Source organism: Falco punctatus, assembly GCF_963210335.1.
Source record: "Falco punctatus genome assembly, chromosome: Z".
Taxonomy (NCBI): Eukaryota; Metazoa; Chordata; class Aves; order Falconiformes; family Falconidae; genus Falco; species Falco punctatus.
Window position 1 is genome coordinate 84,036,288 of NC_137586.1, and position 17,556 is coordinate 84,053,843.

Genomic DNA, 17,556 nt, shown 5'->3' on the forward strand with positions numbered 1-17,556 from the left:
AAATTCAAGTTTTCTCAGCAAAGAAATGTAGCATTTTAGCAGTAACTTCCTAGTGAAAACACTGAGCGTGCTTATCACTTAAGATTTAAGGAAAAAGTGTCAGACTGTGTAATTGTATCTCATCTGATTTTGACACTTAACCAGTAATATTCAGTGAGGTATGAACCTGTTTTATCTGTGTGTTCATGATATACCAACCAACACAGAACTGAAAGGTGAACAGCCATGTTTTAGTATCATAGCTACACAAGAAATCGCAGTTTTCAAGAGGTTCTGTTTTGATTTTGTTTCTTTATCTCGAATACATTTTCACGACAGAAGTATTTTTCTATGTAGTTACCTGAGGCTTCCTTTCACCAACCAAAAGAGTCTGTAGCCTTCTGCACTGTGAAAGGCAAGCCCTGTGGAGAAACGCGGGCTTTGCACTTGCCCAGCAAATCAGCAGAAATTTCATCCAAGCCATAAAAGCCTCTTATGTTAATCTGTGTTTATGTAATTAAAGCAATTAGGGATAGGACCTTCAGGAATAACAAGGTCTCTCTATCCTCCATTTTACTCTCTCTCTGTACTTCATAGGGGTTTAAGAGTTCTGTTTTCAAGGCTCAGCTGTATTTCTTTAAACCAGTGCAGTCTAAGCATCATGTGAGATTCAGTTTATGGAGACAGCATTGGAGCGCGGAAGATGTAGTTTTGGTAGCAAAGAGTAATGCATGTCCCTGTGGACATGGACATTTGCAAACAAATCTGATACCGAGAATAAAAAAAATCAAGATGGTACCAGTACCAGTACATCAGACTCTGTACTACAGTGGGTTTAGCTTTTGTCAATTGTATTTTATTTTGCAGGAGAGGAGTTGGGGAAGCTCAGATCACATGGGGGATTTTAGAAGTATATCACTCAACAATCATTTTATAAAGTCTAACTTCAAAATGCACTATGATTTATTACAAAAATATATTTTCTTCTGTGTGCCGACATGGTTGTTCCATTTTGTGATAAGTTAAACTCAGCAATTAATTTGTTGCACTGCCTAGCTGCATGAATTCATCCAGTGTACATATGTACCTGTGCAGCATTACTTTGGGTTTTGTATTTGAATTTGCAGTATTGATTATTATTTTTGTATTTTACTTTGCCTCTGTTATTGGAATTGTAGTAAACATAATTTATACATATGATTTTACAACTGTTTTGCAACTGAAAAGTCTTCTTTAAATTGTAAAGTTTTATTGATGGATACTCATTAAAATGGTATAAGAATTATATTAACAATTGTTTTGTGTTTTGATGCTCTCTGTACATAAATATATGTCTATTTATCTGTTTAATGGTGCTTGTGTCTTGCAATTTTGGATACATTTTAGAATAAAGTTTCATTTTACAAGAAGTAGTTGTATTTTCACAAGCTGTGTCAAATAACACCCCACCTTTTATTTCCATGAATAACTAGGGTTATGAAAGAAGCATACACATCTCTGAAACATTTATTAACTTCAGGCAGCGATGTTTGTTTCAAGGATATAGAAGTACATAGTCAACAAAGATACACAGCAACATTTTGTAGTTCATTTACTGCCGTAACTGACATGTGTATTTAAAAATGTTACCAAAAAGATGCATTTTGGAGGTGTGTCCTACAGCTGCTGATTTCATTGGTAAGAAAAGATTTGTGAAAGGGTTAACTATATCACGATTACCACATTAGTTTGTCATTTTCCAAGGAATACTAAAGCTCTCCAGTCATGCATGCACATGTTTAAATACAGAAGGAATTTTGGTGGAAACCCAAACCCCAATTCTAGATTACAGGTTTCTGTGGAATTTCAGTTCTTAATCAGACCTCCTTCGCTACCACCTTGTTCTATGGCATTTCTCAGAATAAATCCTAACTTGGATGAAATGCAGGTCTGGAGCAGTTACGCTATTAGTTGAGTGGGCTCCTAGATGTCTGTATGCTGTGCGATTGAATAGTACTTCTTGCTAGTGCTAATGGCTTTACTTTACAGAAGATTTATTCAGATCTAATATGGAGCTCATCTTTTATTAATAAAATGCCCTACCTCTTCTGGCACAGTTCCTTTACAGGCATCGTGCTGTGTCTTGTTCTTCACAGCGCTCGTGAGATACCCTGTTGTGCTGCACAAAGCTTTTCCAGTTACATTGCTTCAATTACAAATGCATGTTATTGGGAGATGATAACCTAATATCCATTCTGGTTTTTCTTTTTAAATGTATTTAAAATAGTTCTGCCCCTGTTGTTGGTTTCACTAATTCAGTTCAGCAGGAGAAGCCTCAAGCCATTAAGTGTGAATCATTTATTGACAAAAACTTCTAAAACCTGCATTAGCAAGCAACAGTTCTGAAGGGAAGTCAATTTCTTAGTTGGTTAACCAAAATTTTAAAGTTGAGCTCACTTTAATTCACTACCAGTTCTCATTTCAAAGGAACAGTTTCACCAAAGTCAGTGACTGAGTGATGTATGAATTTGCCTTTGACCATTTCTTCCTCTCGCCACAGTAGGCATCAATAATGAAAAATCTGTTGGTTCACAAAAATGCCTCCCAGACACTGCTTTCATCACATAATGTTGGTGCAGCTGCCTTCATCTGGTGGTCATGCCAGAGGTGCTGGTGTAGGCTACTGTGCCACAGAAGGTACTTCTCAGTTGGGAAACCACTGAAAAGCATAGATGTCCTCTGTGATCTTGGGCCAGGAACCTAACTTCTCTAAACTTTCAGCTGTAAAAGGAGAACAATACTGACCTTGCAGGTGTTTTCTGAGGACAAATACACCAAAGGCTGTAAAATACCCGGTTACTCCAGTGGAGACTGTGTAATAAGCCAAAGGAGTATAAGGGACTGCAGAGAAAGTATTCATTGAAGCCAAATGGAAGATGGATATTGGAGTCTGTTACCTCAGCAGACAGGGTCCAGGAAGAGGAGCTGGAGGGCAGGAGAAATGCAGCTTACAAAAGCACAGGCTTGTTTGGGAAAAGGGCATTTTAGGCTGTGAGTTCCCTCACCTCACTCTCCAGGTGTGGCTGCCAAGTGTCCAAAGCAGTGGAAGGATGTGCACTGCTCATTTGGATCCTCAGTGGCCATTCTTGTTCCTGGAGGGCATCTCCAGCTTCCTATGGACATATTTCAAATTAACATCCTTCCCTTTGAAATGAAGAGGTATGTACATCTCTGAGGTGTGTATTTCAAATACCAGCTTACCCTTTCCCTAACGGAGATGAGAGAACTCGCCTCTTGTTTTCCTACAACTCCTGCATGCACTCTAAGAGAGGTCTGCTGACCACTCACCCCAAGCATGTGATCTTCCACATTCTTAAGAAAGTTTTAGATGTGAGCAGGTTTAGATTTTACTTTTACTTCTCTGTGATACTAACAGCTTTGTAGCTCTTAATCTCACAGCAGAAAACTGTTATGGGCCAAACACCTGATCAATGGACTATATTTAATGGAGGTGAAAACTACCTGTGAAGAAAAAACAAGTAAGCATTATCTTGGAGAAATCCTGGTCAACAAGTGTGACAAAGTAAACCTGAAAACAAATTTACAAACTACTGGCTTAGGCAAAACACAGAATTAAATATATATATATATATATATATATTTTTTTTTTTTTAAGTGGAAAAATGTTCAGTTCTGTTTAAAAACTGATCCTTCTAAGATCTAGGATACATGGTGTAAGAAGGAGATACCTGAGATTTTGTCGTCTGGATTGAGTGAACAAGGAAGGAGAAAATACTGGCTGCACACTGTTTACAAATCCTGTTCAGGTAGCAAGACTCTGGGATGCCACTGCCACTTCCAAGAGAGTCTGTTTCTTCCCTTCACAGAAACCAGTCAAAGAAGGAAAGAGAAATCAGTACAAACTTATTTTCTGAAGCAACAGAATAGAAGTGAATCTAGGGAATAGCACAGCATGCTGATTTTCAGAGCCAGCATCCTCTGGAATGGAACAAGTGTAATGGTACAGCCATCCTGTTGCTTGCTAAGAGTAGGTGACGAAACAGAGATCTTGCTATAGTGCAATGATAGTAACAGACCACATGGGAAGAAAATCCCTGCTGCACTGAGAAACTCTAGCTTGGTGAGTCAGGATGCTTAAAATTCAAAATTTCCTGGTTGTTATGAGTTAAAGCTGAATCTTTAACAATGTTTAAATGAGTGACTATTCATGATATAAATTAATTTATGCATGTTTTTAATAAACATGGGAAAACTGTCATTGTAATAGTGGGTAACATGCTGTAGCTAGAGTATAAAGAGGAAAGCCTACAGAAAAGAATCTTGCTGCTCCTGCTCTCTTGAAAACCATGTTATTTACAACACCCTGGAGTGGGGGACAGCACAGTGTCAAGTTTTATGGTCTATCCTTAAAGACCATTTAGAGGTTGCATACTCTTGCTACGTTGAAGCAACGTTTCCTCCACCACCAGCCCTGCTTCAACAGCTGACAAGTGCAACCAGTGAGCATGGATTGACCTTCCTGACTGTTGTGAATGGGTGGTTTAGATCGCTTGCAAAATCATCAACAAAATTATTCGCAGAATACTTTCAATAGGGATTTTTAAAAGTGTGACCTAACAAAGTTTGATGACAAGGTTCACCTTATCACTTACTACATGGATGAAACTTACAAAGGAAAGTAGGAGTTAGAATTGAGCAAGAATGATTTAGACAGACCGAAGATGCAAATGGGTCAGAGACCCGCCTGTTGAGCCATGAGATTCAGAGCAGACCCCCTTGCTTTTTAAACTCCTGATAGAGTTTAGGTGTGGCTAGATCCAGTCCTAGTGACAGACTTGGTCAAGGGTTTGCATCTAAAGTGGATCACAAGATTTTAGCGGCACTTAATCACTAAAATTTACAAAGTGAGTCAATAGGATTTACTACAGTCACAACCATGACTTAATTATGGATTCAAGATGGCAACATTCACACTATACTTGCCATAGGGTAGATAAATCAGTTCACACAGACACTAAGATAGGTATGGCAAGATGGTAGGCTGTAGTCATCCATAAGTTTCCATTCTGGCCGCAATCTGGGTCAGTAATTTTTCAAAGTTCCAGTAACAACAGTACCATTCCACTCGGGCTACGATTCAGGTCAGGAACGTTCCAAGGCCGTCGGGGGGTGACTGATGGTTCCCGCTGCCGTTGCCCGCCTTGGCCAGGCGACAGGAGCTCCTGGTGCGGCCAGTGCCGCTCCCCACCTGGGCTGTGCAAGAGCTGCTGGTGCGGCCTGACTGGGTGCAGAGGGCTGAGCCCTCACAGGGCTTGCCGAGACCGCAGGGCAGCCCAGGGGAGGGGGGGACGCCCCACCACACAGACTGATTCAAAATCAGTTGCTCTACGCGTCCTCAGCAGTGCCTATATATTCACAGTATGCAGAGCAGCAATGTCCGGCAGCACCTTGCAAGCCATGTGAGGAGGGGGAGGCAAGAGGAAGAGCCCTCTGTGAGGTCTCCAGTTAAGAGCTCCTGAGGGAATACGTGACTGGGGCTGCGGCCACCCAGGTAGGTGTCAAAAGGTCTGTACCCGCAGTGACAGTGGCTGAAGTGACAGTGGCTCACCAGGCCGTGGCAACTTCCTACGGGCTCACCAGCCTCTGGAGACTGGAGTGTGTCTTCCCTGGGGGCCCATCTGTCGGGCTGTCACGTTGGTGACAACATGAGAGAGCAAGACTTCAAAACGAAAAAAGAAAGGAAAGAAGAAAAAGGAAAAAAGTGAGCTAGATTATAAATATTTCAGTGGGAATGCACACACCAAACCCCGTCAGTGCCACCGGCACAGGTTCGCAGTGGCCGCGCCAGCGTGGCGGCTCAGGCCGGGCCCCGAGGCGGCCGCAGGCCCCGGGGCAGCAGCCGCGGGGGCGGGAGCGGGGCAGCCACGGCCCGCAGCCACCCTGCCTGCCCCGCGCCCCGGGCCCCGCTCCCCTCAGCCCGGCGGCTCCTTCCCGCCGCCAGAGGCGGCGATTCCCCACCCCAGCCCCGGGCGATGGGGCGGGACCGGCCCGCCCCGGCTCGGTAGGCAGCGGGCAGGCCGGGCCGGGCGGCGCTGCCTCTCCGTGCCCGCGGGAGCCTCGACCGCCGCTGCCCCCCGCACTGGCGGCGCCATGGCGCGGCGCGGGGCGGCGGCGGGCGGCGATGTCTGCATGTGCCAGACCGTCTTCCCGGCCCACGCCAACCAGCGCGGGGAGCTGAGCGCCGGGCAGCTCCTCAAGTGGATGGACGCCACCGCCTGCCTGGCAGGTAGCGGGACGGCGGCGGGGCAGGGGGCGGCGGCGGGCGGGGGAGCGTCGCCTCAGGGCGGCAGAGGCGCCTCCACCGCCCTGTGCCCCCTACCCCCGGTCCCCTCAGAAACGCGCCTTGAACTCGCCGGCTGTGCCCGGCAGCCTCTCCTTTCCCGAAAAGCGGTGGCCCTGTCCCCGTATTTCCTGTGAGGGGCGAGGAGGAGGCGACATTTTGCCCTGGGGAGCCGGGGGAGGGGGCGGCTGGCGGGAAGGCGCAGCCGGGGCAGCGTGCGAGGTGCGGGGGCTCACCCCGGGGCAGCCCCGGGGCTGGGGGCGGCGTCTCTCCGGTGAGCGAAGAGGGGGGTGGCGGGGGCGGTTAGGATGAGGAGAATTTAAAAAAGAGGGCAGGGAAGGGGAAAAAGTGATGGGAGACAGAAATACTGGAAGAAAGAAGAGTACTAGTTTAAGAATATCGGCGCATGGGTGGGGAAAAAAAAACAACCAACAACCACAAACCCCAGCAGCGTGCAGAGCTACCCTGTTGTCTGGTGTCACGCAGCTTGGAAAACTTTTTAAAATCTCCTCAGCGAACTTCTGAAAGCAGAAGCTTCATCTAAAGCCCTAAGAAAACCCAAGGCTCTGCCATCTCTGCTGTCGGTGAACTCCGTTTCCAAGTACAGCTGCATACATTAGCAGTCCATAATGAGCCTTGCAGAGAATAGCGGGTATATTTGGGGAACTCATGTCTGGATGGCGTCTCCATGCAGCATGGTGACCGTGGTGCACTTACTGCGTAGGCGCATGCTGCACTCAGTGCAGCTTTACGTAACCCACTCTTCCTATATAGAAAGAGTTGGGATGCTGCAGAACTTGCCCCACACAATAACCCAGAAACTACCTAGCATGTAGCAACTTCCCAGTATGATCACATTTTTTTTAAGACTTATTTTAGCACGAAGGACTCATTTGATTTCAGCCCGTCAGTGATTTACCCCTTAACACTGCTTTTTGTCAAGAGACCCTGAACTGATCTCTGCAACCCTTGAACTCGAGTCCCTGCTCTGAAGCGGCAGAACCCTGTTGCTACAATGGTTTGTCTTTGGTCCCTGGACTTTGGTTAAGCTGTGATGATCTTCATCAGCTGCGAATCTGCTACTGGAGGTCACTTTCATGGTTGCTTTTACCTGGTTAGGTTTAGAGCAGCAGCAGTCATTCATGACACAGGGCTAATCCTGCTGCACACAAAGGTTTTTTAACATCTTTCCTCGCTTTGCTTTTTGTGTCACAGCAAACTCAAAATACCAGACAGGGATTTCTTTGGCTTTACCGTCTTTCTCCCGCATTAGTGCCAGCTGGTACCGTTGCAACGCCAAAGCTTTGCACCTTCCTCATTTCATATCCTGCTGCTTTAGGTGTAATCCACCTGGCTAGCTGCTTCCTCGCTTTTGAGGCTATTTATGACTACCACCATCTTACTCATCACTTTGCATTATCTATCACAGTGGTGACTCCAGCCTCTTACTTGTCAGTGACCTCTTCCCTTTCAACACAGTTTTTTGTTTCTGATAAGTGCCTTCATGTGTTTTACCTTCATATTTTCAAAGGGAGCTCCTCAGATACTGATATAACTTCTGCACCATCCTCTAACTCCTTCAAGTTTTTTCTTGTGATGCTCACTAAAAACACTGGGCTGCTTGGGAGTGAGAACTCCTCCCTGTTGCGCAGGGCTGTGTTCTAGGTTTCCTGCTAGTCCTGTTTTTTGCCTCTGTCACTCAGGAAATTTTTGGGAGCAGGGGCTCACTGTGTTTAAACAGCTCCTAGTGTGGTGGTGATCTAGGCTTTGACTTGGAATTCCTGGTTCTACGGTCAAAAAAATAATAAATCACGATAACTTGCTGTAAAAAGATAACTAATGGACTATTAATTATTAATAGTAAAGATGATTACTTTCTCCAGATTAACTTTCATAATTAGTACTAATAGGGTGCGTTATTTTTCATAAACAATAGGGAGACAAAGGGGGAGATGAGGAACATTGTTAAAATTCTGTTAAAAATGTTTTACAATAAGTAAATACTTGGGTTTTACTTGTTAAATCTTGTTTGTATTTGTTTTTATTTAAGTCCTGTGTTTTAGTACAGTGCTGAGGACATGTATTTACCTGCTTTCCACTGCCGGGACCATGCTAATAAGCCAGTAAATCTTTCTCTCACGTCTGAGAATCCTCAACTGACATGAAACTTCTACACTGGTTTACCATAGCTGATACTCACAACAGCCTGTTTTGAGGGAGATGGCAGAGATTTCTGTAGACTTCTGAACACTGTGACTCCTTTTGTCCTGCAACACGCTTGTTAGTGCTCTCTTACCAGAATGTTCATTTTTAGAGAAAGACCTTAAACAGAGCTTTTCAAACCAAGCAGGATCATTATTGTCATCTAGTCTCATCTCCTGATGTTACCCTTATTTCATGGTAAATACTAACTTTAATCTTACTTAGATTCTTTTTTTCTAAGGGGTCCACTGCAGACTTGTATTAGGGTGATCAAAAGAGGAACTGGGATCTGCTGTGTTTCATTTCTGCCTCTGCACAAGTATATAGGTGAATAGCTTGCGGAAAATGCAATGTGGTAATTGTGTGCCCATGTGTCTCTTTTGAAGCTGAGAAACATGCTGGTGTGTCTTGCGTGACAGCGTCTATGGATGACATACAGTTTGAAGAGGCTGCCAGGTACAAAACCAGCTAACAACAGTGAAGTGTTTACATTCTAGAGATTCTTATTTGGCAGAGATAAACTGAGGCATTATAAAACCTGAGATAGCAGGCCAATAAACCCCAGAGTCACAGAGTTAAGTCTCAGAATTGCTCTTTTCTATCTGTGATAGCCTGACCCACCTAGAAAACAGATCAAATTCACAGGTCAAAAATAAACTGTAGTTACTTTGACTTGGCAACCTAGATGCCAGGTGAGAAACTGATGAGCCAGTGACCTTTGGCTCTAGTTAAAAGTGAATGCTGCAGGCCATTACTTATCTCTGTTAAATAAGGACTACATACCTATAACAGTTATTGTATTTTTCTATTATTGCAAGTGCTCTTTGGGTCTATATTTTACCATCTTTCTCTTTCAGCTCTTCTAGAAAAATGAGTTCTTGTAACAAAACAGAAGTGATTTGCATTGGTGATCACCAAATGCTGACTGAGTCTACAAAATCATACAGGACTTAACTTTTCTTTTAACCATTTTTCATTATCTTTCAAGGGATAAAAGACAATGTAAGAGGAAATAGCACATTTATTCCTAAACCGTATGTTTACAGAAACTTAAAGGCATTACTTTGTAGGTTTTGTGTGGTTTTACACCTTGCAATGGGGAAATTAATGAGTGCTTAGGTAAGATGGACCTGGTTACAGAGGCCAATGCGCATGCAGTTGTCTTGACTGTGAACCAAGCAACATTGGCTGTTGGGTGTACAGCTGATGTCAGTTTAAAACTTTGTAGTACACAAGTGTAAAATAAGCATCTGCTTGCACTTCTGAACAGCAAATTTGTAGAGTAGTGACCATTAGGATGAGAGCTATAACCAGTAACAAAGAAGTGAACACAGTCATACTGAATCTAGAACTCAAAAGAATTTCTTGGTCTCTTTTACAAAATTAGTTTTGAAGTGTTTGTCCTGCCTGCAGTTATTATGTGTTTTTAATTTTGTCCTTAGGAGAAAATCCTGTCTTGAAAACTGTAATCAGAGAGTCCTACAAGTGAAATCAGGGTAATGTTTTTCTTTCAGGCATAATATTTCAGACTTCAGTAGCTTCAGAGCGATTTTCTCTTTTGTTTTCTGAGAGCAGAACAGAGCCTCTAGAATACAATGAAAATACTTTTCCTTCCAAATTTGTTTCCAAATATGTCTAGTTCTCCTACTTGTGGTGCCAGTGTTTCATTTTTAACAAGGATTTAGGGTACAAACCTAGTAACTGTGAAGTGTTTTCAGTAATTATTTTCCAGCCTCCGGTCATCTTTAACAACCTGTTTGTAGCTCACTGTGTAATTTTCTAATTTTTTCCAGATCTTGTTGAATATACAAACATCTTGCTTAAATAAGAAAGCTCTTGTATTTCACTGTAGTACATTAAAAAGATGTAAGTTGCCTGCTGTAAGGTTTCATTTACCTAACTCAGGTTATAAAATGTTCTGTAAGGATTAACTCTTCTATGCATATTTCTTTTCAGTTGACATGGAAATTTCCACAAATCTGTGTATGGCAAAACTCAGTTTTATGTCATGATAACAAATACATCCCTCTTCCTTCTCTTTTAATATGCAGCAGTTCAGTGGTAGTAAGAACATCCAATTTTAAATAACATTTATTTAAATTTTGTTAGTGCACCATATATGAATCATACTCGGTTCATTCTGATATATTTCAAAAGCTTTCTGCCAGTTACGAGTGGAAGCGTGGTGTTCTGTGCCTTCTGCCCTTAGGTATCTAGTTAAATACCCAAGCTGATCAGCTCTCTTGGCTTAAATAAATCAGTTTGTCCAAAGTCAGAATATATGATACAATGTAAAGCATGTAATTTTGAAACAGCTCCTGAAAGTATATCAGAAGACATTTCCCCATCATACTGTCTGACCATCTCAGTTCTGACACCTTTATTTTCTGATATGGCCAGGGACCCTGGAGGACACTTTTCTACAATGAAATGTGAGTGCAGCTGTATAGACTGCTTGGAGCACAAGCCAATCAGTCAAAGTATCTGATGTCTGTGAAGTCCAAGCCCACCTTATTGCCGTCCTGGCATCTCAGGTTGAGTGAGATCACATCCAGCTTTGTTCTGTTCCCACCCTGCAGTTTCCTCAAAGGTGGACAGACCCAAATTTACCTCTCTCAACCTCTCTTATGCAATGTTCTCACACAGAGGAAGAGAGGTCACCAGGACAGCGTCACTGACAAAGGTGAAACGAACAATCTTTGTACGCAAGAATAGCACCCTGCCAGTAAGCCTGAGATTGAGACCTCTGCAGCCTCTGCTGGGACCTCATGGACAATCTGGCATCACGATGTTCTTGGCAGAGACCATGACGTCCTCTGCAAACATCTGTGGAGTCTCTGAACTCTCCTTCTTTTAAGGAAAGCCTTGCAATCACTATCAGCATGTGTTGTGTTCAATCATATAGTTTATCTAGTGAATATATTGTCTTTTTTCACCTTGTATTTGTCATTACCTCTACTGCCATGTTACTGTAATCCTCTTGGGAGTTTTATGACAAATAAGAGAGTCTTCAGAGGTGTTTCAGAATACTTAGTTCTGTCTCTAAGCTTTCTAAAGCCTTTTTATGAGACCATAATGTTAACTTCTTTTCCAAACTTAAAGATAAATAATTGTGTTACTGTTCTGAACATGTTCTCCTCTTTGTAAATGAGCTGGTGGTTCTCTTAGCTGTGCAGTTTAGAACTATTACATTGATTGTGCTTTTTCTTTGCAATGGATGATGGAAAGACTTCTGAATACGTTCTTCAAAAGCTAATGAGGGCTGTGTATCTGCAGGTGGTCTTAATTCTCTCCTCTAACATTTTTCTCCTCTGTCTGCTCAAAAGCTTCCACTTGTGTTCTTGAATGTGAACAAGAAAAGAGAAAGTTTTTGTGTAGTTGGTGGTTCCTGTCTGATACTGTAAAGAAACAGGTTTCCTCTTCTCCATTCTAGTGTTTGGTAACAATTTATTTGAAGTTCTGGCATTGAGAAGCAATTTAAGAAAAGCCTTACCTTTAAGTGTCAAAACTCTATTAATTAAATTAGGAATAAATGCTAAAGATTTTTTTTTTTAATAAACTGGGATCATAACTCTGCCAAATCCTGAGCTGTAAATGCCTGTTTCACAGGTGCTCAAGTGGTCTGAGGTATATTTTGCAGTCTCAGATGTAGCTAGCTGTACTTTGCCTGCTCTGGGACTGATCTTTAGCAGCTGTAAGTCAGTTTTAAATTCCCTGAAGGTAGTGGCTGGATGCCCAGTTGTTTTGGCTGTGGTTCTGACTTACCATGCACATCGTGTCCTTTTACTGCTCTGCTCAGTAAGACAACTGTAGGGGAAGCAGCCCTCTTTCCACCCTTTCAGCACTTCTGTGTGTTAAAGCATTAGGGGTTTGAAAACAAGGGTTACTCTTGTTAACAATATATGTATTTTATTTAATATATGCAGGTACTTTAGAAATCCCAGAAAGAAAGAATTTATTTTCTCATTTAAAGTTGATGCTATGTAGGTAAAAAGAAATAACTGTGTTTAGGTATTCTGTGTAGGTAAATGGGGAAGAGTAGTTGTTCATAGGTATGCTATTAGGACAGAAGTGATGTGCTGCAGCCCTGTTCTTGGCCAAAACTTGGAATGTGAACTCTTTCCCCATCCTTCAAAGATGTTAAAGAGCAGGTTTTGTCCTGGGGTTATTTCCTGATATGCATGTATCTGTATGCTGGAGAAGGCACATGGAGTATATATTGTGTGGTTTTGCAGCTAGATATACTGAGTGATTTAGTGTAATTCCCAGCAAGATAAGCCTTTGAGCTAAAGCAGAAGCTAGGCCAAAATTTCTTGGAGGACGTGGGGCCTGGAGCACACTTGATGTCATACAGACACCAGCAAGAGGAGGGAATGCTAGTATTAAGCTTACGCAGTTTTCTGAGTGACTAAAATCACTATTGAGCATGATTGAAGTCTGGCTGATGAATAACAGAGCCAAAGCTTTTACAGTTCATTTTTAGTACAGTTTGGAAGACAGACTGATTAATGAGATTTGCTTCACTACTATCAGGAATACCTGGAGGAGCAGGTTCAAGCCTTTATTAAGCTGCATGATTACATACCATACGATGCTGTTGTCTTGACAGGGTTGGACAAATTATTACCATCAAAGCAAAGGTGAACAGAGCATTCAAAACCAGCATGGAGGTAAGAGATCATCACTCTTATTCCTAACAATATTTAAATTAGGAGAGAGGTGGGAGGAGTGGAGGAATGCAACATGGGTCCAGTCTTACTTGTTTCAGAAGGAGCTTTGTGCAGCTATCTGAACAATGACACTGCCTAATGAAATTCTGGTTTCATAATAACTGTTATAGTTGCATGTTTCCTGTAAAATCATCCATGTCAAATTAGAACCTGGACACTGAAGACTTAAAATCTCTGGCAGGTGTAATGGACAGGAGTGGTGTTGATCCAGTCCAAAACTATTGGCCTCTGAGCAGTCTTAGATCAGAGCTTGGGTCCACTGAATAGGTGGAGTTCTAAGTATTTTTGAAACTTCTGATACCAAAATATTTATCTTAGGTGTATGCATATTCTTACTCTTCATATTGTAACAAGTATGCAATGCATTGCCCATTCACTTGAAATCAGATTTGAGCCTTAAAGGTACTTTTCTCTGCATTGCACCCAAGTCCAATTCTCATTAGTACTAGTCGGAGTGATGTATCTCACAGAGAAAGTATTCCAAAAGGTTCTAAAAAGTAGAAAAAAATAAAAAAAATCAGAAGCTTTGATGCATGTCAGGCCTGTTTCCCAGGATCAAATACAGTGTTTCACCTTCAAGTGTTCCACTGTGTTTTACACCTTTATACAGACTTTTTGCTGACACAGATCTGAGAAACATTCAGATGGGAACTCCAAATGGCACACAAGTAAATGGAAAGAGATATCCATAAACCTAAATCTAAGTGTCTTTCCAATTTTTTATTTTACCTTACAAGTGATGCTAGACAGACATACACAGTTGTACTAAAAAGCTTTTCAGAGCTCAGCAAATCTTGTGATGTTCTTTTGTGGTCAGAGATATATCAGTGATAGCGGAGTAGGATTCCTACCTTTTTTCTTCTAGGTTTAAAAGATTGGATGTGATTAATTTTATAAATACTGCACCATTTTGTTTCAACTCAGCTGACGATGTAAATACCTTTTTTGTCTTCTTCCTCCACTGCCTCCTTCCTTGTAGGTTGGCATCAAGGTTATAGTACAGGACATTTTGACTAATGTTGAAAAAATTGCAAGTGTGGCATATGCAACATATGTAGCCAAACCACTGGGTGCTGGAAAGGTATTCTTTCTGTTTTCTTCTGTGCTTGAAGTTACTGGGACTGAGTTTCTTTGAAATAACACAACTTTTCTCCTTGTGAAACACATGAAAATGTTCATACCTGTCTACTCTGCTCAGTAATAGGAAAACGGCATGAAGTCCAGACTTCATTGAGCTATTTTTTTCCCCCATATCTCTGCTCTGAAATTGTTAGGCTTTTTTTATTGTTTCTACTTTCTCTTGCACATTTGCTAGTAATAGAACTGGTGTCTTTGTAAGGGCTGCAATATTGTCAGAAGCAAGCACTAGGAGAGAGATCCCTGTGAGTCTGCACTGTCTCTCTCCTTTTCGGAAACTGATCTATATACTTTGAAATCTGCAAGCATATTGGTGTGGGGCTTCTTTATCCTTCATTTCCCCTTTTGAGGAGGTTATTCAGACATCACTATTCAGATAGAAGACATTATTTTTAAGCTAGCTTCCCATCTAAATTAATTCTTTGCCATTTATGTTAATTAGTTTTCATGCCAATTTTATTTCTTCTTCCCAGTGTTTGGCTCCCTGGAGGCATTTAGAAATCAGTCACGGTACTGTTAGCCTAAACACTGCTGTGCCAAACAGGCACAGTTCTTTTCAACTTTTCATACAAGAAAGGCAAAATATTCCTCAGATCCTCTTAATAAAGTTTTTATGTAATATTCTACGGTGTTGAACATGAGTGACTAAAATCATGTATATGAGTTTCCTGTTTCATTCAATGTGTTATGACAATGCATCTGCCCTTTTAACATCCACTGCAGATTGGCAGAGAACAGTCATCCCATGAGCAATTAATATATCCAATAATTTCTCCTTTCTTTTCTGCAATGATATACTACAGTTTGCAGAAGAAACAAATCAGAACAGTTTTACCAATATTAAAGTCCGGCTTGTCTGTGAAAGTTTAGTGACTAAATTGGTTAACCTGAAAGCACTAATATAGTATAAATTATTGTTTGATATCATATTCGTGGCATCAACCTAGTTACCTTTTGCCCACATTTCCAGGGAGGTTAATTCAGGATTAAATTGGTCATGATTAACTAAAATCAGGCTTAAGGCAGGAATGCCCCAGAGGGAGTCTGAGGCTTCAGTTCAAATTCCATCACAAATTAAAGTCCTGGAGAAATTAAAGAACATTTTCCAAATCCACTTTTCTGAACAACTGTTGCTAAAGTTGTGTAGAGAGCCAGAGTATGTACTCACCATTTTAATCTTTTGGCTGGGCCTTCTGAAAAAAGGAAGCTCTTGAGAAGGGCCAGAAAGGAAGCGAGGAAACTGCAAGAGGGTTTAAGTGAAGACTCAAAGACTGAAAAATATTAGCAGCAACCACTGCAGGACGCAGAATGTTGAATTTGTCTGTTTGTAGGGCTTCTGCATTATTTTAAGGTTTCTGAGGCCAGACCGTGTAGACAAATCACACAAGTGACTGTTCTGTGGCACCTCTGCAGTATTTATCTAAATGTAATAATATTCTTAAGCCAATACACGTATGGAATCAGTTTGTCATTGAACTGACGTACATGGGAATTTGCACTTAGGGGAGAAGGAGGTCTGATCTGGGCAAGAGAAGGGTGCGTGTCTGGGCTCAAGTAGCATTTTGGGTGTAAATCTATAGTCTGAAGCTGCACCAAGCGCTGAGTGTTCATGTGTTCCTCCTCACCCACAGAAAACCAGTGCTTCTTGAAAACTGGTCCTCAGATAGATGAATAGGCTGTGTGACTATGGAGTGAATTGTGAAAGCCAGAGTGGACTATTTGTGTTGGGAGGAGGAGTGGGCTCTGGGAAATGATTTCCTGTAGACTACACCACTGATCAGCGCAATTGGATTATTTTTCTGATAGAAAAATTCAATACTCAAGGCTTCGTATTAAGACCTCCTTTTTTTTTTTTTTCTTTTTTCCCCCCTTTTTCTTCTTTAAATGAGAACTGCCTTAAATTGTGTGTGCTGTCATGGATGTTTGTATTTGGAAGCTAAAAGCACTTTGTCATTGAATTTTAACAAATGATTCTGAAAGGATAATGCAGAATCTCTTGCACTTTAACTCTGCACTTGTGTGTATTAATAGAACTTGTCATCTTAGTTGATAGCAAAAGGTTGTAGAAAATGCTTATGCCATTTGAAGTTCAAAGTGCACTTTGTTATGATTATGGCATTCAGAACCTTTTTTTTTTTTTTTCATTTACATAGATTGAATTAGATCCTGTAAAGCTTCTGTCTACGGAAGACCAATTGGAGCACACCCTGGCTATTGAGAGAAGAAGAATCCGACTGGGCTATGAACAGCTCTTTCAGAACCTAATGCGGGAGAGTAATAAGGAAGGTGATTACTGTGGTCAGCATAGAAGATGAAAAAAATTGCTTAGGGGCATCTGGAAGGGAGGAAGAAAGCAGATAAAAGATCTGAGTAGAGCTCCTTGGGATTGTGGTATCACGTAGAGAAGTGTGTGCCAGATTTTTGAGGGTATGTAAGGGAGCTATTCTAATAGAGTGGTATTTCTTTGTCTTTTAGAAATTCCAGATTTAAAAATGCAGGATTGAAGGCCAAGCATGCATTAAATAGGTGTGAAATGCAGGCCTTCATGCAGGTTGTATGTGTAAGGTTTAACAGTTTACACAGAACTTTGCAGCACTATAATAAAATCCTATGACACTAGTTGCAATGTAGATAGAAGGATAAAATTCACTCAGGTTTATGGCTGTGTCTTTGCAAGAAAGTGCCAAGAACTATGCTTACGCTGTGAGATCATTCCCAACAAGCAGAAGAAACTTCATTACATGGAGGTCAAAACAGGTAAAAAAAGATTTAAGCTCCTCATGACCAAATCGGAAAAATTGAGAGGGGAAACAGGTTTTCCTTTATTTCTGATACTTATCTTTGTTCTTAAGGCAGTTGTGCTCAAAAGTTTCTGTGTTCCCCTGCAAAAGAAATTATTCACAACAGTTAAGAAATATGCTGGTATTTGGAAGATCTGAGCCGTAACTCCGTGTATAAACAACAGACGTTATGTGGGTTTACTGAAGAAAGATTAAACCTGTTGTAAATATAAATTCTAGTCTTAACAATTTTATAAGACTGTGTAGAACGGAAGAGACTTGTTTGCTACAAGCAAACAAATTATTTGTCTTCATGGTAACTGTCCCACAGGAGACAGCTTAATACCACGAAAGACAAATCAGAGGTTGATGACTTTTGTTTCCACTG

General features: G+C 41.5%; 1 protein-coding gene across 1 annotated transcript in view; it reads left to right on the top strand.

The window, feature by feature from the left end:
* Positions 1 to 1,384: 1,384 nt before the first annotated feature.
* Positions 1,385 to 17,556, top strand: part of ACOT12 (acyl-CoA thioesterase 12) — a 39,265-nt gene continuing 23,093 nt past the window's right edge. Inside the window, exons 1-5 of the mRNA XM_080372554.1 lie at positions 1,385 to 6,265; positions 8,908 to 8,977; positions 13,131 to 13,191; positions 14,231 to 14,332; positions 16,542 to 16,674. Coding sequence (XP_080228680.1) covers positions 6,130 to 6,265; positions 8,908 to 8,977; positions 13,131 to 13,191; positions 14,231 to 14,332; positions 16,542 to 16,674 — 502 coding nt within the window. The 5' untranslated portion in view covers positions 1,385 to 6,129. The remainder of the gene's footprint in view (positions 6,266 to 8,907; positions 8,978 to 13,130; positions 13,192 to 14,230; positions 14,333 to 16,541; positions 16,675 to 17,556) is intronic.